Here is a 26,519-nt window from a genome sequence, read left to right as displayed (position 1 = left end):
AGCGAAGAAGTTGGGGGGAGTCTCGTCTCGACCTCCAATCAGAATAGCTATTCGCAGCACTGACAGTTAATATAAAACCGCAAGACATCTCTCTAGCTTGCCTGAACCACACAATGATATGGGATTTATAAAAATGGGTGCGGAGGTTGAGTCTCATGCAGGATTCCTCGGCGCTGTGAAGTGAACTGGATTGTCCAGGCGAGCCAACTATCTAAATTTATATTTGATGGTCAAGGTATGTCTGAAAATATGTGAGCAACTTAGAATAACCATTATTATCAACGGTATTTGAGAGTTTTCTTTGGATTTCAAGGTTTTCAAGCCTCGGAACCATGGAGGTCAGATGATATTTCTGATTTCTCAGAAAAACTGCGCTCCTCCTCATAGGCTATTAGGCTCATTGTACATATTATTAATTACAATTATAATCCTATAGCTACTTTATATTTTAGACCCCTGAAAACCATTACTTATGCACAGGCCAAATGCGTAAACTTGGTTGGGTGATGTGCTTCAGAGACAGTGACAAATCGAGTGATGATTGACAGAGAAAGGTGGCGGAACTTGGTAGTAGTCTGGTAGATATGAGATTTGATTATTTTCTGAGGTACCACACGGATGAGCTTGACAGTCTCAGAAAAGTAGGCTGCAAGGTAAGGCTAGGTTTGCCACGGCTACAGGAAATGTGATTTCCAGCGGAAAACGAAGTTCATTTGCTAGCCTTGTAGTCGTATTACTCCTCCATTTCATATTGCGCTTAAGTACTAAACCATTTTTTTTTCTTAAGTGTCATGTAGGCAGCCTGGATATGCATGCATAGGGCTTTGAGTCAGACTTTATCTAAAGAATGCAAGGAAAACATTGCCATGGTTTAACGATTATTATGGCAAATACGAGAAACGTCACTCTAAAATCTAATGCACCACACTGTGTATTCCTCAATGAAAGTGAAAGATAGGTACCGTCTGAACTATGAAATGAAGTGTCTGAAATGATGAAATTAGTGCCCGTCGTTTCCATTAATTTGGGATTGAGTCAGGAAGCTAGATATTCAAAACAGATGGTGTAGAACTCATTTTAAGACCACTTTTGAAGTCTTAACACGCGATGTAATCTCTAACGATACACTGACAACACAGACAGATGGACAGTGTTATCAGTGCAATAGTTCAACCAAATTAATCATGGCAAATGAGGATTTACTTGTTGTTGTCCTGATGAGCCTAGCCTATACTGTTTTTTTGTACTACTTCAAATTCAGATTAAACGTGGCTCTTCTTAATGTCATGCATTCATTTGTCTTAAATGGATTAGCGTGCCCGCACCATCTATCTCCTAATTACATTGTTTGTAGGCTTTGATTTTGGGATTAAGCTGGTAAAATACACTCTTAGCCTTACTACGTAGGCCTATACTAATGAGGCTCAACCCATCCTCAGATGCCGGGACATCAAATTAGACTGAACAATAGCTGAAAATGCATTAAAACATCCTTCCCAGATCAAATCAAATTTTATTTGTCACATACACATGGATAGCAGATTTTAATGTGAGTGTAGCGAAATGCTTGTGCTTCTAGTTCCGACAATGCAGTAATAACCAACAAGTAATCTAACTAACAATTCCAAAACTAATTTCTTATACACAGTGTAAGGGGATAAATAATATGTACATAGAGATGTATGAATGAGTGATGGTACAGAGCAGCATAGGCAAGATACAGTAGATGGTATTGAGTACAGTATATACATATGAGTATGTAAGCAAAGTGGCATAGTTAAAGTGGCTAGTGATACATGTATTACATAAGGATGCAGTAGATGATATAGAGTACAGTATATACGTATACATATGAGATGAATAATGTAGGGTATGTAAACATTATATTAGGTAGCATTGTTTAAAGTGGCTAGTGATATATTTTACATCATTTCCCATCAATTCCCATTATTAAAGTGGCTGGAGTTGAGTCAGTGTGTTGGCAGCAGCCACTCAATGTTAGTGGTTGATGTTTAAGTCTGATGGCCTTGAGATAGAAGCTGTTTTTCAGTCTCTCGGTCCCAGCTTCGATGCACCTGTACTGACCTCGCCTTCCGGATGAGAGCGGGGTGAACAGGCAGTGGCTCGGGTGGTTGTTGTCCTTGATGATCTTTATGACCTTTCTGTAACATCGGGTGGTGTAGGTGTCCTGGAGGGCAGGTAGTTTGCCCCCGGTGATGCGTTGTGCAGACCTCACTACCCTCTGGAGAGCTTTACAGTTGTGGGCGGAGCAGTTGCCGTACCAGGCGGTGATACAGCCCGCCAGGATGCTCTCGATTGTGCATCTGTAGAAGTTTGTGAGTGCTTTTGGTGACAAGCCAAATTTCTTCAGCCTGCTGAGGTTGAAGAGGCGCTGCTGCGCCTTCTTCACAATGCTGTCTGTGTGAGTGGACCAATTCAGTTTGTCTGTGATGTGTATGCCGAGGAACTTAAAACTTACTACCCTCTCCACTACTGTTCCATCGATGGGGATAGGGGGGTGTTCCCTCTGCTGTTTCCTGAAGTCCACAATCATCTCCTTAGTTTTGTTGACGTTGAGTGTGAGGTTATTTTCCTGACACCACACTCCGAGGGCCCTCAACTCCTCCCTGTAGGCCGTCTCGTCGTTGTTGGTAATCAAGCCTACCACTGTTGTGTCGTCCGCAAACTTGATGATTGAGTTGGAGGCGTGCGTGGCCGCGCAGTCGTGGGTGAACAGGGAGTACAGGAGAGGGCTCAGAACGCACCCTTGTGGGGCCCCAGTGTTGAGGATCAGCGGGTTGGAGATGTTGTTGCCTACCCTTACCACCTGGGGGTGGCCTTCCCACATAGGTAGCTTTGTATTACTCACATGTTGAGAGTTAAAGAATAAGGAAAGTCAGATGAAATGTACCGTGCGTTTGGAAAGTATTCAGACCCCTTCACCTTTTCCACATTTTGTTACGTTACAGCCTTGTTCTAAAATGGATTCAATTTTTTTTCCCTCATCAATCTACACACAATACCCATAATGACAAAGTGAAACAGGTTTTTAGACATTTCTGCCATTGGATAAAAAATAAAAAGTAGAAATAGCTTATGTACAGTACATAAATATTCAGACCCTTTGCTATTCGACTCGAAATTTAGCTCAGGTGCATCCTGTTTCCATTGGTCATGCTTGAGATGATTCTACAACTTGATTTGAGTCCACCTGTGGTAAATTCAATCGACTGGACATGGTTTGGAAAGGCACACACCTGTCCAAAAAAAGGTCCCAAAGTTGACAGTGCATGTCAGAGCAAAAACCAAGCCATGAGGTTGAAGGAATTGTCTGTAGAGCTCTCAGGCTTGTTTTGAGGCACCGATCTGGGAAAGAGTTCCAAAAAATGTCTGCTGCATTAAAGATCCCCAAGAACACAGTGGCTTCCATCATTTTTAAATGGAAGAAGTTTGGAACCACCAAGACTGTTCCTAGAGCTGGCCGCACGGCCAAACTGAGTATCCGGGTCAGAAGGGCCTTGGTCAGGGAGGTGACCAAGAACCCGATGGTCACTCTGACAGATCTCCAGAGTTCCTCTGTGGGGATGTGAGAACCTTCCAGAAGGACAACCATCTCTGAAGCACTCCATCAATCAGGCATTTATTGTACAGTGGCCAGACGGAAGTCACTCCTCAGTGAATGGCACATGACAGCCTGTTTGGAGTTTGTCAAAAGGCACCTAAAGGACTCTCAGACCATGAGAAACAAGATTCTCTGGTCTGATGAAACCAAGATTGGCCTGAATGCCAAGCGTCATGTCTGGAGGAAACCAGGCACCGCTTATCACCTGGCCAATACCATCCCCTACGGTGAAGCATTGTGGTGGCAGCCTCATGCTCTAGGGATGTTTTTGAGTGGCAGGGACTGGGAGACTGGTCAGGATCGAGGGAAAGATGAATGGAGGAAAGTTATAAGAGATTGTTGACAAAAACCTGCTCCAGAGCGCTAAGGACCTCAATCTGGGGTGAAGGTTCACCTTCCAATTGGACAACGACACTGTTTAACACACTGCCCAAACCGGACACGTCACATGCAAGCTTTGCAAAATAAATGTACACATACAGTTGAAGTCGGAAGTTTACATACACTTAGGTTGGAGGCATTAAAACTCATTTTTCAACCACTCCACAAATGTCTTGTTAACAAACTATAGTTTTGGTAAGTCGGTTAGCACATCTACTTTGTGCTTGACCCAAGTCATTTTTCCAACAATTGTTTTCAGACAGATTATTTCACTTATAATTCACTGTATCACAATTCCAGTGTGTCAGAAGTGTACATACACCAAGTTGACTGTGCCTTTAAATAGCTTTGAAAATTCAGTAAAATTATGTCATTCTTTAGAAGCTTCTGATAGGCTAATTGACATCATTTGAGTCAATTGGATGTGTACCTGTGGATGTATTTCAAGGCCTACCTTCAAACCCAGTGTCTCTGTGCTTGACATCATGGGAAAATCAGCCAAGACCTCAGAAAAAAAATGTAGACCTCCAAAAGTCTTGGATATCCCTGGGAGCAATTTCCAAACGCCTGAAGGTACCACGTTTATCTGTACAAACAATAGTACGCAGCCGTCATATTGATCAGGAAGGAGACGCTTTCTGTCTCCTAGAGATTAATGTACTGTGATGTGAAAAGTGCAAATCAATCCCAGAACAACAGCAAAGGACTTTGTGACGATGCTGGAGGAAACGGGTACAAAAGTATCTACAGTGCCTTGCGAAAGTATTCGGCCCCCTTGAACTTTGCGACCTTTTGCCACATTTCAGGCCTCAAACATAAAGATATAAAACCGTATTTTTTTGTGAAGAATCAACAAGTGGGACACAATCATGAAGTGGAATGACATTTATTGGATATTTCAAACTTTTTTAACAAATCAAACTGAAAAATTGGGCGTGCAAAATTATTCAGCCCCTTTACTTTCAGTGCAGCAAACTCTCTCCAGAAATTCAGTGAGGGTCTCTGAATGATCCAATGTTGACCTAAATGACTAATGATGATAAATGCAATCCACCTGTGTAATCAAGTCTCCGTATAAATGCACCTGCACTGTGATAGTCTCAGAGGTCCGTTAAAAGCGCAGAGAGCATCATGAAGAACAAGGAACACACCAGGCAGGTCCGAGATACTGTTGTGAAGAAGTTTAAAGCCGGATTTGGATACAAAAAGATTTCCCAAGCTTTAAACATCCCAAGGAGCACTGTGCAAGCAATAATATTGAAATGGAAGGAGTATCAGACCACTGCAAATCTACCAAGACCTGGCCGTCCCTCTAAACTTTCAGCTCATACAAGGAGAAGACTGATCAGAGATGCAGCCAAGAGGCCCATGATCACTCTGGATGAACTGCAGAGATCTACAGCTGAGGTGGGAGACTCTGTCCATAGGACAACAATCAGTCGTATATTGCACAAATCTGGCCTTTATGGAAGAGTGGCAAGAAAGCCATTTCTTAAAGATATCCATAAAAAGTGTTGTTTAAAGTTTGCCACAAGCCCACCTGGGAGACACACCAAACATGTGGAAAAAGGTGCTCTGGTCAGATGAAACCAAAATTGAACTTTTTGGCAACAATGCAAAACGTTATGTTTGGCGTAAAAGCAACACAGCTCATCACCCCGACCACACCATCCCCACTGTCAAACATGGTGGTGGCAGCATCATGGTTTGGGCCTGCTTTTCTTCAGCAGGGACAGGGAAGATGGTTAAAATTGATGGGAAGATGGATGGAGCCAAATACAGGACCATTCTGGAAGAAAACCTGATGGAGTCTGCAAAAGACCTGAGACTGGGACGGAGATTTGTCTTCCAACAAGACAATGATCCAAAACATAAAGCAAAATCTACAATGGAATGGTTCAAAAATAAACATATCCAGGTGTTAGAATGGCCAAGTCAAAGTCCAGACCTGAATCCAATCGAGAATCTGTGGAAAGAACTGAAAACTGCTGTTCACAAATGCTCTCCATCCAACCTCACTGAGTTTGAGCTGTTTTGCAAGGAGGAATGTGAAAAAATGTCAGTCTCTCGATGTGCACAACTGATAGAGACATACCCCAAGCAACTTACAGCTGTAATCGCAGCAAAAGGTGGCACTACAAAGTATTAACTTAAGGGGGCTGAATAATTTTGCACGCCCAATTATTCAGTTTTTGATTTGTTAAAAAAGTTTGAAATTTCCAATAAATGTCATTCCACTTCATGATTGTGTCCCACTTGTTGTTGATTCTTCACAAAAAAATACAGTTTTATATCTTTATGTTTGAAGCCTGAAATGTGGCAAAAGGTTGCAAAGTTCAAGGGGGCCGAATACTTTCGCAAGGCACTGTATTTCTTCTTAGCTGACTTGCCTAGTTAAAGGTTACACACACACACACTGACCAAAAAGTTATTTTGTTTCCATTTACATATGTCCCCATTACCAGTAAAATATAATCAAAACCTTTCTTTCACTTACTGGCTGTGCTGTTTTGTTGTTCATTTGATCAGTTGTTTCATTCTCAACCGGGATTTCTATGGAACACCATTTGGGTCTTTGCGTGTCAAAAAAAAACTATTTGACGTGTCAAATAAGCTTGTTGACCAATCAGGACCTGAATATGACTGCACGTCACATAATAATTTAATATGCTCATACATTTTTTTACGTAGTTATTAAACATTGATTACACTATTACTTGTATTTCATATGTCACAACAATTCATCGATACGTATGCTATTATGCTGGTAAAGTTGTCTCGCGCACCTACAGTGCTTGTCATAAAAAAAGCTAGCCAGCTCATGGATGCAAACAATGTTATTCCCCAGTAACATAGCATAACAACATCATCTGTTTCATTAGCATAGTTTTTTAATTATTATTATTATTATACATTTTTTTAAGGGGTGGATCAGTTTAATTTTGCAGAAAGAATGTTGCTTCCAATGTAATTGTCTGCATCATTTCCAATCCCCCATATTTTTGATATATATATCCATACATGCATGCATACATATATACATACGTGTACCTATATAAACATCATACTTTTTTTAAAGATGATACCTTTTATTATTATTCCCCACAAACCCTACCGCCGATCCCCCAATTGGAGTAAACTAATAAACACTTCTGATTTTACCTTCAATTTATACATCTTATATACATTTTACAGACAGTCTACTTTACAATAGTTCTTCCTCTATTTCTGATGTCCATCCAGTTTGATTTCTATTTGTAACTATGATATTTCACAGAAGTTCCGAACCTATATACATTTTACAGATCCCGTATGCTTTACATTGTTTATCTTGTTATTAGTCCCACCCTTCAGCTCCATTCAACCCATTTCGGATTTCTATTTGCCATATTTTTTTCAACTGTGCTGTGATGCTTCACAAAAGAATTGAACCTTCCTATTCTCATAGCTTCTACAGATTGTAAATTAAAAATATAAATTTTTGCTAAAATAATCATTATATTATTGATTGCTTGACTATGGCTTTTCAAATCACCCAGTATTGCTATCTGTAGTGTTAGTTCTAGGCAAATGTTGCAATTCTTCAGTCATTCCTGGACCTGTGACCAAAAACGAACAACATATGGACAGAACCAAAATAAATGATCTAATGACTCTGCCTCCTCACAGCAGAATCTGCAGAGCTGGGAAGATTGTATCCCCCATATATATATAACATTCTATTAGTTGCAAGAATTTTGTATAGTAATTTATATTGAAAAATTCGAAGTTTTGAATCCGGTGTTTTGCGTATCAATTCATAAACCATGTGCCATGGAATGGGTTCATCGCAAATCTCTTCCCAACTATTTTGCAATTTATATGGCACAGCTGACAGTTTTTGGTCCTTAAATGAAATTGGTATATGTTTTTATTCATCACACTTTTCTTTAACCATTTATGTTCTTTAATACAGGCCCGACATACAAGTTCCTTACTTTTTTCCCCTTCTACTTGCCTCTTCCATTTTTGTCATTTCTTTCTTTTGGGATTTGTATACCGAGTATGTCCACATCTCCGTCAGACGATTTAATTGGTAAACTACATGGTAATGTAAAATGTGCATTTTTTTTTAGTGATCCAATACGTAATATGGTACATTTATCATAATTGATTTTAATCCAGAGAGGATAGCAAAAGTATCTAGATCCTCTAAGAGGCCGTGGAGAGACTCTAATTGTGGTTTTAAAAGAAAATATGAATCATCAGCGTACAATGACACCTTGGTTTTTAAGCCACGGATTTCTAATCCCTTAATATTAATTGTTTGATCTCATCTTAGCAGCTAACATTTCGATGGCAATAATAAATAGATATGTCGATAGTGGACAACCTTGTTTTACTCCTCTAGATAGTTTAAAACTTTCTGAGATGTAGCCATTATTTACTATTTTACACCTAGGGTTACTATACATACCTTAACCCATTTTATAAGAGATTCCCCAAAATTGAAATGTTCTAGGCATTTATATATAAACTCCAGTCGTACTTTATCAAAAGCCTTTTCAAAATCAGCTATGAAAACCAGGCCTGGTGTCCCCGATATTTCATAGTGTTCTATTGTTTCCAGTACTGGTCTTATAATATCTCCAATGTATTTTCCATGTAAAAAACCTGTCTGATTAGGATAAATAATATCTGACAATACTTTTTTAATTCTATTTGCCAAGCATTTTGCTAGGATTTTTGCATCACAACACTGAAGTGTAAGAGGTCTCCATTTTTTTTTAAATGGACTGGCTCTTTATATATACCACTAGGGTCCTGTTTTAGTAATTATGATATCAGACCTTCTTGTTGCGTGTCTAATAATCCACCATTTATATAGGAGTGGTTAAAACAAGCCAATAATGGTCCTTTGACCATATACCAACAAAACGTTTTGTATACTTCCACTGGTGCCATCCAGCCCTGGAGTTTTCCCATCCTTAAAGGTCCCAATTGCCTCAAGCAGTTCCTCCTCTGTAATTTGGCCTTCACATGAGTCTTTCTGTACAGATATTAATTTTACATAATTATTAGGAAAAAAATCCATATAATTAGTTTCAGTTAGTGGAGATGGAGGAGCCTGCAATGAAAACATATTCTTAAAGTACTTTACTTCCTCTTTCAAAATATAATTTGGTGAATCATGCGTGACTCCATCATTTGTAACAAGTTTTAATAAATAAATGTTGGTAGCATTTCTATATTGAAGATTGAAAAATAATTTGGTGCATTTTTCTCCATATTCCATCCAGTTCGCTTTATTATTATAATATATTATACTAGATCTTTCTTGAATAAGTTCCTCCATTTCTTTTTGTTTTTCCTCTAACTTATTCTGTGCCTCTATAGTACTGTTTTTATTGCTATCTAACTGTACTGTTAGTCCTTCAATTTCCTTTGTTAATATGGACTCTTTTGATCTAAATTGCTTTTGTTTTATAGATGAGTACTGAATAGCATTGCCTCTAAAGGCACATTTAAAAGTGTCCCATACAGTAAGGGGATCTGCTGTACCTATGTTATGTCTGAAAAAGTCAGTTATAAATTCTTCTGTCCTAGTTCTAAACAATTTATCATCTAGTAGGCTTTGATTACATTTCCAATATCCTCGCCCACGTGGAAATTCTGTAAGAGTAATATATATGCCAATTATGTGATGATCCGACCGCATTCTGTCCCCTATCAACACTTTTTAAACTTTTGGTGCCAGAGAGAATGGTATAAGAAAGTAGTCAAGGCGACTAGCTTGATTAAGCCTCCGCCATGTATATCTCACTAGGTCAGGCTATTTAAGTATCCATATATCCACTAATTCCAATATATCCATGACATTCATGATTTCTTTAAGTGCCTGAGGGTGATAGTTTTGTAGTGTGATTTCCTTTCCAGGCCATAGAGGTATTTAAGACTGTATTAAAATCTCCCACCATAATAATAGTCTAGTGTTACTTGTAGAGTTGATAAATTCTTATATATACTGTATTTTCAAAGAAGCTTGGATCATCATAGTTATGTCCTACTATCCAGGTCTGTACCCAAAGAATTTGAACTTCTACTTTTAAAAATCCACCTCTCTAAAAACAAGTCTCTCACCGTTGCCGCCTGCTATAGACCACCCTCTGCCCCCAGCTGTGCTCTGGACACCATATGTGAACTGATTGCCCCCATCTATCTTCAGAGCTCGTGCTGCTAGGCGACCTAAACTGGAACATGCTTAACACCCCAGCCATCCTACAATCTAAGCTTGATGCCCTCAATCTCACACAAATTATCAATGAACCTAGCAGGTACCCACCCCCCCCCCCCCCAAAGCCTTAAACATGGGCACCCTCATGGATATCATCCTAACCAACTTGCCCTCTAAATACACCTTGGCTGTCTTCAACCAAGATCTCAGCGATCACTGCCTCATTGCCTGCATCCGTAATGGGTCAGAGGTCAAACAACCTCCACTCATCGCTGTCAAACGCTCCCTGAAACACTTGAGCGAGCAGGCCTTTCTAACCGACCTGGCCGGGGTATCATGGAAGGATATTGATCTCATCCCGTCAGTAGAGGATGCCTGGTTATTTTTTTTTAAATACCTTCCTAACCATCTTAAATAAGCATGCCCCATTCAAGAAATTTAGAACCAGGAACAGATATAGCCCTTGGTTCTCCCCAGACCTGACTGCCCTTAACCAACACAAAAACATCCTATGGCGTTCTGCATTAGCATCGAACAGCCCCCGTGATATGCAGCTGTACAGGGAAGCTAGAAACCATTATACACAGGCAGTTAGAAAAGCCAAGGCTAGCTTTTTCAAGCAGAAATTTGCCTCCTGCAACACTAACTCAAAAAAGTTCTGGGACACTGTAAAGTCCATGGAGAATAAGAACACCTCCTCCCAGCTTCCCACTGCACTGAAGATAGGAAACACTGTCACCACTGATAAATCCACTATAATTGAGAATTTCAATAAGCATTTTTCTATTGCTGGCCATGCTTTCCACCTGGCTACTCCTACCCCGGTCAACAGCACTGCACCCCCCACAGCAGCTCGCCCAAGCCTTCCCCATTTCTCCTTCTCCCAAATCCAGTCAGCTGATGTTCTGAAACAGCTGCAAAATCTGGACCCCTACAAATCAGCCGGGCTAGACAATCTGGACCCTTTCTTTCTAAAATTACCTGCCGAAATTGTTGCCACCCCTATTACTAGCCTGTTCAACCTCTCTTTCGTGTCGTCTGAGATTCCCAAAGATTGGAAAGCAGCTGTGGTCATCCCCCTCTTCAAAGGGGGGGGACACTCTTGACCCAAACTGCTACAGACCTATATCTATCCTACCCTGCCTTTCTAAGGTCTTCGAAAGCCAAGTCAACAAACAGATTACCGACCATTTTGAATCTCACCATACCTTCTCTGCTATGCAATCTGGTTTCAGAGCTGGTCATGGGTGCACCTCAGCCACGCACAAGGTCCTAAACGATATCTTAACCGCCATCGATAAGAAACATTACTGTGCAGCCGTATTCATTGATCTGGCCAAGGCTTTCGACTCTGTCAATCACCACATCCTCATCGGCAGACTCGACAGCCTTGGTTTCTCAAATGATTGCCTCGCCTGGTTCACCAACTACCTCTCTGATAGAGTTCAGTGTGTCAAATCGGAGGGTCTGCTGTCCGGACCTCTGGCAGTCTCTATGGGGGTGCCACAGGGTTCAATTCTTGGACCTACTCTCTTCTCTGTATACATCAATGATGTCGCTCTTGCTGCTGGTGAGTCTCTGATCCACCTCTACACAGACAACACCATTCTGTATATTTCTGGCCCTTCTTTGGACACTGTTACCAACCCTCCAGGCAAGCTTCACTGCCATACAACTCTCCTTCCGTGGCCTCCAATTGCTCTTAAATACAAGTAAAACTAAATGCATGCTCTTCAACCGATCGCTGCATGCACCTGCCCGCCTGTCCAACATCACAACTCTGGACTGCTCTGACTTAGAATACGTGGACAACTACAAATACCTAGGTGTCTGGTTAGACTGTAAACTCTCCTTCCAGACCCACATCAAACATCTCCAATCCAAAGTTAAATATAGAATTGGCTTCCTATTTCGCAACAAAGCATCCTTCACTCATGCTGCCAAATATACCCATGTAAAACTGACCATCCTACCAATCCTCGACTTCGGCGACGTCATTTACAAAATAGCCTCCAATACCCTACTCAACAAATTGGATGCAGTCTATCACAGTGCAATCCGTTTTGTCACCAAAGCCCCATATACTACCCACCATTGCGACCTGTACACTCTCGTTGGCTGGCCCTCGCTTCATACTTGTCGCCAAACCCACTGGCTCCATGTCATCTACAAGACCCTGCTAGGTAAAGTCCCCCCTTATCTCAGCTCCCTAGTCACCATAGCATCCCCCACCTGTAGCACGTGCTCCAGCAGGTATATCTCTCTGGTCACCCCCAAAACCAATTCTTTCTTTGGCCGCCTCTCCTTCCAGTTCTCTGCTGCCAATGACTGGAACGAACTACAAAAATCTCTGAAACTGAAAGCACTTATCTCCCTCACTGGCTTTAAGCATCAACTGTCAGAGCATCTCACAGATTACTGCACCTGTACATAGCCCACCTATAATTTAGCCCAAACAACTACCTCTTTCCCTACTGTATTTATTTTATTTATTTATTTATTTTGCTCCTTTGCACCCCATTATTTTTATTTCTACTTTGCACATTCTTCCACTGCAAAACTACCATTCCAGTGTTTTACTTGCTATATTGTATTTACTTCGCCACCATGGCCTTTTTTTTTGCCTTTACCTCCCTTATCTCACCTCATTTGCTCATATCGTATATAGACTTGTTTATACTGTATTATTGACTGTATGTTTGTTTTACTCCATGTGTAACTCTGTTGTTGTATGTGTCGAACTGCTTTGCTTTATCTTGGCCAGGTCGCAATTGTAAATGAGAACTTGTTCTCAACTTGCCTACCTGGTGAAATAAAGGTGAAATCAAAAAATCATTATTCAGACCGTAAAGGTTAATAAGCCATATATGTTTATTGTCCAATAACATATTTAAAATAATCCATCTACCTTGAGGATCTGTTTGGACAATTTGCACATTTGGATCAAAATTATTGTTAATTAAAACCATCACCCCTTTGGAATTTCTTTGCCCTTCTTCTTCTTTGGGAGAAGTATATTTCGCCCCCCCCAGTTTTTTTTCCACAAAACTTTATCTAAAACTGTTGAATGGGTTTCCTGTAAACAATAGATATTATATTCCTTCTCTTTTAGCCAGGTAAATACTGATTGTCTTTTCTTATTTTCTGCTAGGCCATTACAATTGTAACTGGCTATACTTATTTCACCATCTATCATAATGAGACACAACTTTCAATTATTTATATTCAAATATATGTTTGTAAACGCTTACAGCATGCACATGAAACAGTTAGGGACTTCTCCTTAGTATCTGGGTCATTCAGGTGGGTGTCTAGGGTATTACTATTAAAATAGGATCTTACCATTAAAATAGGATCATAAATAAATAATTAGATATAATTTATTTTTAAAATGTAGTTCCCCATGATAGGACAAAAATAAATCAAATGTATCTATTTTAAAACTGTTCCACCATGATAGGACAATAAATAAATAAGACGTATAATTCATTCTAAAACTATATCCATCATCTGAACAACATTGAAATGCATATCATACCCTGGCCCACAGCAATACATTGGCTCTGGGATATGCAACCATTTCATTACTCAATCACTCAAATTTAGCAATATAACAAATAAAAATAAACACACACCACACCATCCACACATACTGTGCCTTCTGTTTACTTTGTTTTTATCTTCACTATGTTGAATTAGTGCTTGGGTGTTCAATTAGTTATATGTGAAGATATATAGAAAAGCTATATTTTTTTAATTGTATTATTACAATCCATAACCGGGCTAGAATTGTGTTTATTTTCCTCATCTATGAGAATTTTGTAATTTTTTTTAAATAACCATGGAGTATTCTTTGTCTCTGAACAACTGGTTATCAATATATAGTTTATCAACGACGAGAGCTACTCGTTTCGCTTTTAATCTGTTTTCTTTGAAAATTGGATACAGAACTTTGCGCCGTTCTGCAATTTCCTTCGGAAACTGATCATTCATGCCAATTTTGGGCCCAGCAAGTCTTTTACCCATTATTTTATCTTTAAATTAAGCAAATTTGGCAACGATTGGGCATTCATACCTCTGCCCTCTCTCGGTCATACCTCTGGCCTCTCTGTCTGAAGCGGTGTACACGTTCAGGTTGGATTTTATCGATAACTTCGCGTGGGATCTGAAGCGCTGCAAGGAGGAACTCTCTAACTACAGATTCAGGGACTTCCCCTTCTTTCTCCTGGATAGCTGTAAGTACCAGATTCTCTCTCATTGATCTAGTTTGTATGTCCAGTAAGGCTTCCCTCAGAACGGTGTTCTCCTTTTTAATTTCATTCATTTCGGTTTCAATCTTATTGACTGTCCCTTGTAGCTTGTGTGTTTCCTTCTCCAATGTCGCAGCTTTTTCATCACTCATCTCGAGGCTCGCTTCACAACACATAACCCGGTCCGGTTGAGCCTCACTAGCCAGATGAAGCAAGCTGGCTGCTTATAACATTAGCTTTGGGCAACAGTGTTATGTAGCTGGCTAGTGTCGTGGAAGTAAACAGTCAATCATATTTCTCAAATACCGGAGCCTGTGAGTTCAATTTGACTTTTATTACAATATAACAGCCGAGCTGGTTCGTGAAGCAACTCCCTTTCCAGTCTTGACACATACTACTTATACATTTTTCCTCCTTAGGCCTTCCCCTCTGGCATTTAGCCACCGTTATCTTATTGCCTTGCACTAATTTGTATTTGGTTTCACATTAGGGCATGGAAACTGTAGAGCAGGGGTTCTTCAACTTTTTCAGCCTGGGACCCAGATTAGAAATTCTGGGTTTTCCTGGGACCCAAGCTTAGGAACATGTGCAACTATACTTAAATATTGGTACATTTCATTGTCCTTATGCCTAAAACAAATGCAATATAGACAAAGCAAATAACAATGAAATGGCCATATAAATAGCTAGTCATTTTATTTTTTACCTTTATTTAACCAGGCAGGTCAGTTTAGAACAAATTCTTATTTTCAATGATGGCCTAGGAACAGTGGGTTAACTGCCTGTTCAGGGGCAGAACGACAGATTTGTACCTTGTCAGCTCGGGGGTTTGAACGCGCAAACTTCCGATTACTAGTCCAATGCTCTAACCACTAGGCTACCCTGCCGCCCCACGTTTATTTCCCCCATTAAAAACTCTTACATATTTGTCTAGGTTGGAACTGTTGCTGTTAAAATTCAATACATTTTTATACTGAACTGGAACAAACTGATTGATCACATCACACAGATGCATAACAAAACAGGGTCATTGTCCATTTGGAAGACCCATTCGTGACCAGGCTTTAACTTCCTGACTGATGTCTTGAGATGTTGCTTCAATATATACACATCATTCTCCTATCTCATGATGCCATCTATTTTGTGAAGTACAACAGTCCCTCCTGCAGCAAAGCACCCCACAACATGATGCTGCCACCCTCGTGCTTCACAGTTGGGAATGTGTTCTTCGGCTTGCAAGCCTCCTTTTTCCTCCAAACATAACAATGGTCATTATGGCCAAACAGTTCTATTTTTGTACCATCAAACCAGAGGACAATTCTCCAAAGTATGATCTTTGTCCCCATGTGCAGTTGCAAACCGTAGTCTGGCTTTTTTATGGCGGATTTGGAACAGTGGCTTCTTCCTTGCTGAGCGATCTTTCAGGTTTATGTCGATATAGAACTCATTTTACTGTGGATATAGATTATTTTGTACCTGTTTCCTCCAGCATCTTCACAAGGTCCTTTGCTGTTGTTATGGGATTGATTTGCACTTTTCGCACCAAAGTAGGTTCATCTCTAGGAGACAGAACACGTCTCCTTCCTGAGCGGTATGACGGCTGCGAGGTCCCATGGTGTTTATAGTTGCGTACTATTGTTTGTACAGGTGAACGTGGTATCTTCAGGCATTTGTAAATTGCTCCCAAGAACAAACCAGGCTTGTGGAGGTCTACAATTTTTTTTCTGAGGTCTTGGCTGATTTATTTTGATTTTCCTATGATGTCAAGCAAAGAGGCACTGAGTTTGAAGGTAGGCCTTGAAATACATCCACAGGTACACCTCCAATTGACTCATATGATGTCAATTAGCCTATCAGAAGCTTCTAAAGCCATGACATCATTTTCTGAAATTTTCCAATCTATTTAAAGGCACAGTCAACTTAGTGTACGTTAACTTCTGACCCACTGGACTTGTGATACAGTGACTTATAAGTGAAACAATCTGTCTGTAAACAATTGCTGGAAAAAGTACTTGTGTCATGCACAAAGTAGATGTCTGAACCGGCTTGCCGAAACTATAGTTTGTTAACAAGAAATTTGTGGAGTGGTTGAAAAACAAGTTTTAAAACTTCCGACTTCAACTGTGTACTCCCTTATTTCTGTTTTTTATACAATGACAACAATGCCTTGCTAGCTGACTTACTTTTCCACTGTCGAAGCACTGTTTCCTGAAGCATTCTGTCCTGTTCTGAAATAATTCCCTGGGTATACCGTCATGCTTTGGATGTTTGGTCAGAACGTGTCATTTTATGAATTTGAATTTGATTGACTCATTACTGAGCACTTCCCCGCACAAAACACATTGAGGGAGCTCCTTGTTAATTCTCAAAGTTTGTATGAAAGGGAGGATCTTATCTCTCTATTGGCTTTTCATGACGATTGAGCTCAGTCAGAACTTGTTGCGAGCATGAGACCATTTGGCGAGTGGGAATGACAAACCAATGGCTTACAGCGCATCATCTGCTGTTGAACGACAGCGCCGCAGCGTGTCACAGAGTGATCTTCAAGAAAACTCCAGAAAAAAATATCTGGTAAACCGCAAAGCACACGGCATCTCTCACCCCAGACAGGTGCGTGTCTAATGAGCACATATAGAGTGTGTCAGGATTTGGCCAGGATTGTTCAGGTTTTGTTAACTAGATGCCCCCATTGTGCTTTTTGGACCCTTTTGTTTTTCCCTTGATCTAGTTATTATTTGCACCTGTGCCTCATTTCCCTTGAATGTATTTAAACCCTTAGTGTTCCTTAGTTCTTTGCTCTGTGTTTGTATGTTAGCACCCAGCCCCAGCCATGCTGTGAACCTTTTGTTTCTCTAGTTGGATTTTCTTGAGGTACTCTGGTTTTGTTCTTGTTTATTTTTAATTATTCTTTTGAGGTTTGTTTTTTTTCCCTGCTGTTCTTACCACTTTGTGGATTTTCCTTGTGTCTTGGAGGATATACATTTTCTCACGTTGTGGATTTATATTTTTGAAGATCTTTTACTTTTTTCTTTATTAAATCACCTCTGCCTCATCTTCTGGGTTCTGCCGACTATTAGTGGCTCAGTTTACTAAGTGACTGTTTCTCACACCAGACCTGAGTTCGTAACCGGGTCCTGACAGAGTGCACTAGTTTTGCTGGCTCCTTCTGAAATAAATAATTGCCACATGTTCTGGATAAAACCCAATACTATCTATTTATTTTCATGAACTGAAGTTCAATTTCAATAGGCAAACAAGAAGTGGCAACCTAGCTGATACTCACTCACAAATATTCCTAAATTATTGCTAAGAATGATGAAATAATGAAAATGACTGCAGTTTCTATTGGTCATTGTTTTCAGGCTGGTTGTATTTGTGCTACCTAGGTACCAAGCTAAAGCTAGTTACCCCAGAAGTTGCAGTCGAACAAATTATGCTTTATTACCAACTCGGTATTGTTAACATATCGTTTGTGGCCAGTGTTTGTTTGTTTGCAGACTTTTTTTTGTACAGCTTTGACAGTGCTACTGTATCTTTTTTGACACGCAAAGACTCAATCGGCGCTCCATAGTATATATGTTGTGAAGCTAATTGCAGTGACGCTACTACCATGTAACTCCGGTAGGGCAACATTGTGTGGGCTAGGTTAGGAATGCTGTGTTGCACGTGTAGCGCAACATTTTGCATGGCGTCATTGCATCATGTACCTAGGTTATATAGGTAAGCACAGTAGCTTTGACGTTTTTTTGTTTTTTAACATCTGCGTTAAACTAGACGTCTCGCCGATACCGATGTTGCCGTTTTTAGCTAATATCGTCCGATTCCGATATGTTCACCGATATATTGTGCATCCCTAGAAGTCAGTGAAGGAAAAACATAAGCATAATACATCTCTTGATCTTGTTTAATAGGGAAATATTTACTGACCATCATTTGATAGGGCAGATCTCTTTGACTTATTTTGTCTATCTTGTATGGTAGGGAGTACTTCGGCTTTGAGTCAACAATGAAAACACGTGTTCTGTTTGACCAACATACACACAGTCGCTCAACTGGATACAGGGAAACTGTGACTTATTTATGTGCAAATCTGATAGATCTTTGCAGAATTATATTTTTTTAACCAACATTTTGCGACATTACTCAAATTCGGTATACATTTGCCTGATTAAACATCAGAACCAGTATTACTGGGTGTTTTTTAACCTTCAGATTAATAGAATAAACAGTTTCAACCACCACACAAAATGATATACTCCAGTTGAGTATATCAGAGTTTTTGGGAAGCTTAACATATAATCAGTCTTCATGTTGAATCTCAAGTATTCCAGATGTGCTTTTTGATTATCCAACATTCTGTAGCCTTTGCAGGTCACTCTGTAGCCTTTGCAGGTCACTCTGTAGCCTTTGCAGGTCACTCTGTAGCCTTTGCAGGTCACTCTGTAGCCTTTGCAGGTCACTCTGTAGCCTTTGCAGGTCACTCTGTAGCCTTTGCAGGTCACTCTGTAGCCTTTGCAGGTCACTCTGTAGCCTTTGGAACCTTTCAAACCTTTTACTTCCGTGGACTAAATCAGGGCCACACAGTGTTTGTTGGTAGTCTTAAACAAATCTACTTTGAAACGAAAGTATACAGCTCACACACATGGTCAAGTTGTTAAAAAAAGAAGACACCTGTACCATGCCAGATAAAGTATGTATTTCATTTGGAGTTTGCATCCCAATATTACACGTTCTATACATCACTGAAGACTGAAATATATCATAACACATTGACATAGGAACACCAATAGTTTATTAATTACAAAATTATGAAAGAAGATATTAATAACATTCCACCCATGAGGCCATTGGAGGTCAATTTTGGTCATTTGACTACTGGAAAGCTTGATGTGATAACCTTCCACAGACTATACCTAACTTTGGCCCACTGCACGAATTAATGATCAATCCTTCAATGGCTTTTCTGCTGGGTCATGCTTGTGTATACACCTCCTGAATGCTTATCCAGTTGTTATACAACTACAACTGTTAAAGCAGCAATCAGCAATTGAAACAAAACTAAAGCCCTCCCCACCACTGTTTTGGTAAAAAGCTGTTGGGATGGGGCTTGAGAATTGTTACTACTCTCAAAAGACAGAGCTTTAGATGCAAGGACAGACCATCCATGATATCAAAATGATAGTTTTAACCATGTTTTTAGGCAATACAGTGTTTGTTTTTCATTTACTTTGTTTACAAACATTGGCGTAAAGCAAGATTATATTTTGTGTTCTGATGGTGTATGACAGTTTAACTAAACATTTAAGTTATATTCTTTAAATACTCAATGGGTACATATCATTAATTTATAAGTACAAATTAAATGAATGTAGCAACTGCTGATTTCCCATTTAACCTTTGTCCAATTTCCATGTGTTGCGTGTGGGTACTCTGTGCTCTGCTCATTATGGCAGTGTTGCTGCCAAGTGCACAAAGAGGTTTAGAAGCAGATCATTTTTCCTGCACAAAGGACGCGAGTTAGGTGGGTTCAGGAACAAAAGTCCTGTGAACCACTAGCCTTCTCAGTTAGATATCTAGAGCTGTGCAGTGAACAAGAAACTATCAACAACAACAGAAAATAGTGGTATGAAGTGCATTTTAATTTTTAGTTATTGCTTGGTTATTAAAGTTATTTAAATGTTTTCAAGGTTTCTGAAGGAATCATTTAACTGTTTTGCCGATGGCATTCCATTGTTATTTGTGATACAGTAGTCATCAATACGTGCCTTTTGCCACACAATAGTTAATATGTGAATGTGAACTTTCTAATGAGTAGCTACTGGTGTCTCCGACATCTTTATACATAACTGTCGGCTTGGAGGAGACCGATGAGGACTTTCCTAAAGACACATTAGACAGATTAGACACAGATCGTATAAGGACCTTCAGTGATGATGTCTCTGCTTGCATCATCAGGACCATGAATAGTTTGTGTTGTAAACTAAGAAAACATTTGATACATTTTGATAAAGAAAATGAGGTCAAATCCATTGAGAGCCCAAAGAAAAGAGAACTTAGGGCTGTTGGGTTGTGTTGCAAGGAAAGCTTGAAGTGTATCCAGAAACAAGAGCAACAAAGATGGCTACGGTGGCATTTTGAAAGGAAAAACTCTTTATTTGAATTCTAAAACTACATTTACTGTCTGCTCCGAGTGTAATCTTCAATGTTGTTGTTCAGATAAGTGGCTTGAGGGAAGGAATACAGTTTAAAAACATGAACTACTAACATGCGTCTGCTAAATAAAAATGATAAAAATCAAAGTAAATTGTGGTCGTTAACACATTTGTCATATTTATTTTGTTTTTAATGTCTATGTGGAGATTATGTTTATGCATTGTGTTTTACGCTAGCTGTATGTATTTATATCTCCGTAATGGAGTGCATATCAATGTGACTCGCAGCTTATTTACTGCCTGTAGTGTCTCTGCCTGTAGTGTTGCTCTGTTCACCGGATGATGCAGTGTTGTTAAATAGCCCATATACTGTGTTTTATTTTGGGTCACTGAAAATGATATCCAATTAGCTGTACCTTTTTTAAATTTGAAAAAATGGAAGCAATTAGATTATTAGTATTCCATGTATCTCTCCGTTTACCTTTTCTTAGTTTTGGTCATGTAGTATATCTATGTGGATACCTGCTCATCGAACATCTCATTCCAAAATCATCGGTCGACCGATTATGATTTTTTGACTATTGAATGTTCTTATAGGCACTTTAGTATTGCCAGTGTAACAGTATAGCTTCCGTACCTCTCCTCGCTCCTCCCTGGACTCGAACCAGGAACACAACGACAACAGCCACACTCGAAGCAGCGTTACCCATACAGAGAAAGGGGAACAACAATTCCAAGTCTCAGAGCGAGTGACGTTTGAAACGCTATTAGCGCGCACCCCGCTAACTAACTAGCCATTTCACATCGATACACCAGCCTAATCTCGGGAGTTGATAGGCTTGAAATCATAAACAGCAGAGCTGCTGGCAAAACGCGCGAAAGTGCTGTTTGAATGAATGCTTATGAGCCTGCTGGTGCCTACCATCGCTCAGACTGCTCTATCAAATCATAGACTTAATTATAACATAATAACACACAGAAATGCGAGCCTTAGGTCATTAATATGGTCAAATCCGGAAACTATCATCTCGAAAACAAGACGTTTTATTCTTTCAGTGAAATACGGAACCGTTTGGTATTTTATCTAACGTGTGGCATCCATCAGTCTAAATATTCCTGTTACATTGCACGACCTTCAATGTTATAATTACATAAAATTCTGGCAAATTAGTTTGCAATGAGCCAGACGGCCCAAACTGTTGCATATACCCTGACTCTGCCAGCATTGAATGCAAGAGAAGTGACACAATTTTCACCTGGTTAATATTGCCTGCCAACCTGGAATTCTTTTAGCTAAATATGCAGGTTTAAAAATATATACTTCTGTGTATTGATTTTAAGAAAAGCAGTGATGTTTATGGTTAGGTACACGTTGGAGCAACGACTGTCCTTTTTTGCGAATGTGCACGAGGCGGGCTCCTCGTGAGGCAGGTGGTTAGAGCGTTGGACTAGTTAACCGTAAGGTTGCAAGATTGAATCCCTGAAATAGCCGAATCCACAAATTTGAAGAGGTGTCCACATACACTAAAAGCATCTGAATACATTTGACGTAACATTTTTGTTTTTTTTGTCCCCTCAGAACATGATGGCGTTTCTCCTGTGTGTTAGCCTGTGGATGCTCCTGGCTGTCCATGGCCAAGCTGGAGCAGTGAAGAATTGCCACCCGGGTTGCCACTGTGAGGTGGAGAGCTTCGGCCTGTTCGACAGCTTCAGCCTGACCAGGGTGGACTGCAGGGGAGTGGGCCCTAGCACCAACCCCATCTCCATCCCCCTGGACACTGCCCACCTGGACCTCTCCTCCAACTCTATGTCCCTGCTGACCGACACCATGCTCTCTGGGCCTGGCTATACCACCTTGGTCAGCCTGGACCTCAGCAACAACCTCATCTCCATGGTCAGCCCCAAGGCCCTGTCCAGGCTGCGCTACCTGGAGTCTCTGGACCTCAGCCACAACTTGTTGGAGGGCCTGAACGAGGGCTGCTTCTCTGGCCTCCCCCTGGCCGAGGTGGACCTCAGCCACAACCACTTCCGAGAGTTTGATCTGGACATGTTCATCACTAAAGATCACGGAGAGCCAATCAGCGTGGATCTGTCCCACAACCGGCTGACAGTGGTCTCCTGGAGTTCTTCTAGGAGCCCCTTGCTACATGTCCAGAGCCTGACTCTAGCAGCCAACCAGCTGAGGGCCGTGCCCAAGTTAAAAGGCATCCTGCTGAGGGACCTAAACCTGGATGGGAACAGTATCTCCCGCATTGAGGAGGGTGCTTTTGAGGACCTCAAGGACCTTGTTTACCTGTCCCTCAGTGGGCTTCCTGAGCTGTTTAACATCCAGTCCAACTGTTTCAGAGGCCTACAGAACCTTCAGGTCTTGGACCTCTCCGACAATGCCAAGCTAAAAACACTGAGCCCAGCTGTGTTCAGTGGACTTGTGTCTCTACAGGAGCTCAATCTGTCAAACTCTGGAGTGGCGTCATTGCCAAATAACATGCTAAGTCACTTGCCAATCATCAAGAGTATCACCCTGGGCCAGAATATCCATTGTTGGAGGGCTCAAAAGCAGGGCCAGTTTCACAGGCAGCTCGGACAGGAACAGAAACATGACGAGGTGCTAACCTGTGACGTTGAAGGGGTTATCTCGTGATTGTGTTCGGATCGTTGCCGTCAGTGTGGGCATCTAGCTAACACATTAGTGCTAAAACTGTGCCTTATATCACTATATCACTTTGTTATTGCCGCCAATCATGATAATTACTATTTGAACAGTTGTTTAAATTTCAATTCAAAAATGTGTTTTTATTCCAAAGGCCTGCGGTATTTATAGTAATCCACTGTACTATCACGTCATGCTTGCTGTGCATAAAGCATGTCTTTCCACTACAGTAACAAGCTAGCAGTAGCATTGATGGATATTATATTAAACATATTTAGTTCTTTAGGATCTGGAAATAGAAACAGACCTCTGCCACTAGGGAAAATATTGTTATATTCCATAACAATCATCAGATCATTGAAGTATGCACATTACTATGCAAGGACCACTCTTATTTCAGAACGAAAGGTAAACATCTTATGTAGAGTATATAGTTAAGTATGTATATCATAGGAAGCTGGTGGGAGGCGCTATAGGAGGACGGGCTCATTGTAATGGCTGGAATGGAATAAATGAAACGGTATCAATCAAATACATGTTTCTATCAAATGTAATTATAAAGCCCTTTTAAGATCAGCAGATGTCACAAAGTGCTATGTTGAAACCCAGCCTAAAACCCCAAACAGGAAGCAATGTAGATGTAGATTCACAGTGGCTAGGAAAAACTCCCTAGAAAGACAGGAACCTAGGAAGAAACCTAGAGGAACCAGGCTCTGAGGGGTGGCCAGTCCTCTTCTGGCTGTGCTGGGTGAAGATTGGAAACCACATTTGACTCTGTTCCATTTATTCCATTCCAGATGTTACAATGTGACATCCTCCTATAGCTCCTTCCACCAGCCTCCTCTGACGTCTAGTTTTATTAAGTGGACACATTCTCCTGCTATCTTGCTCCGTAATGTTTACATGGTCTAAGACCTAGAAGCCAACATTGCCTGTTCTGTTTCAAAGAGCAGTTGAGGTTGAAACTGAGGATGAAATGTGGTCTGAACAAATCAATGCATAAACACATTTATGAATGTCACCCAGGGGTTTTTCGCTACTCCGTTATTGAATCAGTTTCTCATGACCGTGACCAAAACATAAAACAGTCCTTGTACTAGTATTAAACACAGACATGTTTTGTCTTGTATTTTAATATCTCTTCTGACAGAGAAGTGTGTTTTAACTGAAACACTGTGCCACATGTCATTTGATACATTGTATTATTCACCCTACTTTGAAATATTGTAAATGTCGCAGCTATTCTACAGCATCGACTTTGGATCGACATTGGCCAAAATCCTTCAGATATTCTGTGCAACAACTGCATGTTTGAACACCTGCCTTGGTTGCTATCCCTGTGGTATAATATGGACCAAAAGAGACAATCATCCTCATAACTGCACATGAGCTGGTTTGGATGTTAAACATCTGCATAAAGATTGTACAGTGCCTTGCGAAAGTATTCGGCCCCCTTGAACTTTGCGACCTTTTGCCACATTTCAGGCTTCAAACATAAAGATATAAAACTGTATTTTTTTGTGAAGAATCAACAACATGCGGGACACAATCATGAAGTGGAACGACATTTATTGGATATTTCAAACTTTTTTAACAAATCAAAAACGGAAAAATTGGGCGTGCAAAATTATTCAGCCCCTTTACTTTCAGTGCAGAAAACTCTCTCCAGAAGTTCAGTGAGGATCTCTGAATGATCCAATGTTGACCTAAATGACTAATGATGATAAATACAATCCACCTGTGTGTAATCAAGTCTCCGTATAAATGCACCTGCACTGTGATAGTCTCAGAGGTCCGTTTAAAAGCGCAGAGAGCATCATGAAGAACAAGGAACACACCAGGCAGGTCCGAGATACTGTTGTGAAGAAGTTTAAAGCCGGATTTGGATACAAAAAGATTTCCCAAGCTTTAAACATCCCAAGGAGCACTGTGCAAGCAATAATATTGAAATGGAAGGAGTATCAGACCACTGCAAATCTACCAAGACCTGGCCGTCCCTCTAAACCTTCAGCTCATACAAGGAGAAGACTGATCAGAGATGCAGCCAAGAGGCCCATGATCACTCTGGGTGAACTGCAGAGATCTACAGCTGAGGTGGGAGACTCTGTCCATAGGACAACAATCAGTCGTATATTGCACAAATCTGGCCTTTATGGAAGAGTGGCAAGAAGAAAGCCATTTCTTAAAGATATCCATAAAAAGTGTTGTTTAAAGTTTGCCACAAGCCACCTGGGAGACACACCAAACATGTGGAAGAAGGTGCTCTGGTCAGATGAAACCAAAATTGAACTTTTTGGCAACAATGCAAAATGTTATGTTTGGCGTAAAAGCAACACAGTTCATCCCTCTGAACACACCATCCCCACTGTCAAACGTGGTGGTGGCAGCATCATGGTTTGGGCCTGCTTTTCTTCAGCAGGGACAGGGAAGATGGTTAAAATTGATGGGAAGATGGATGGAGCCAAATACAGGACCATTCTGGAAGAAAACCTGATGGAGTCTGCAAAAGACCTGAAACTGGGACGGAGATTTGTCTTCCAACAAGACAATGATCCAAAACATAAAGCAAAATCTACAATGGAATGGTTCAAAAATAAACATATCCAGGTGTTAGAATGGCCAAGTCAAAGTCCAGACCTGAATCCAATCGAGAATCTGTGGAAAGAACTGAAAACTGCTGTTCACAAATGCTCTCCATCCAACCTCACTGAGCTCGAGCTGTTTTGCAAGGAGGAATGGGAAAAATTTCAGTCTCTCGATGTGCACAACTGATAGAGACATACCCCAAGCGACTTACAGCTGTAATCGCAGCAAAAGGTGGCGCTACAAAGTATTAACTTATGGGGGCGGAATAATTTTGCACGCCCAGTTTTTCAGTTTTTGATTTGTTAAAAAGTTTGAAATATCTAATAAATGTCGTTCCACTTCATGATTGTGTCCCACTTGTTATTGATTCTTCACAAAAAAAATACAGTTTTATATCTTTATGTTTGAAGCCTGAAATGTGGCAAAAGGTCGCAAAGTTCAAGGGGGCCGAATACTTTCATAAGGCACTGTATATTTCTTATCGATAGTGTACAACTCCGGGATACTGGCCTTCTAGGCAGAGTTGCAAAGTAAAAGCCGTATCTAAGACTGACCAGTAAAAAAATAAGATTAAGATTGACAAAAGAACACAGACACTGGACAGAGGAACTCTGCCTAGAAGGCCAGCATCCCGGAGTCGCCTCTTCATTGTTGACGTTGAGAC

The 26,519-nt window shown here is 40.5% G+C and overlaps 1 protein-coding gene across 2 annotated transcripts; it reads left to right on the top strand.

Moving 5' to 3' along the window:
* LOC135546554 (tsukushi-like) lies at positions 1–26,198 on the top strand. 2 transcript variants are annotated; one of them, XM_064975083.1, is made up of 2 exons: positions 1–235; positions 22,199–26,198. In XM_064975083.1, exons 1-2 carry the CDS (start codon positions 227–229, stop codon positions 23,258–23,260), a joined length of 1,071 nt encoding a protein of 356 aa, XP_064831155.1. In that variant the 5' UTR covers positions 1–226; the 3' UTR covers positions 23,261–26,198. The 2 variants fall into 2 exon arrangements, with proteins under 2 accessions (XP_064831155.1, XP_064831156.1); XM_064975084.1 differs by lacking the exon at positions 1–235 and adding an exon at positions 19,939–20,090.
* Positions 26,199–26,519: the final 321 nt, after the last annotated feature.

Source organism: Oncorhynchus masou, chromosome 9 (genome assembly GCF_036934945.1).
Source record: "Oncorhynchus masou masou isolate Uvic2021 chromosome 9, UVic_Omas_1.1, whole genome shotgun sequence".
NCBI classification, from domain to species: Eukaryota; Metazoa; Chordata; class Actinopteri; order Salmoniformes; family Salmonidae; genus Oncorhynchus; species Oncorhynchus masou.
Note: the sequence above shows the minus strand (reverse complement) of the source record. Positions and strands in the feature narration are given on the sequence as shown.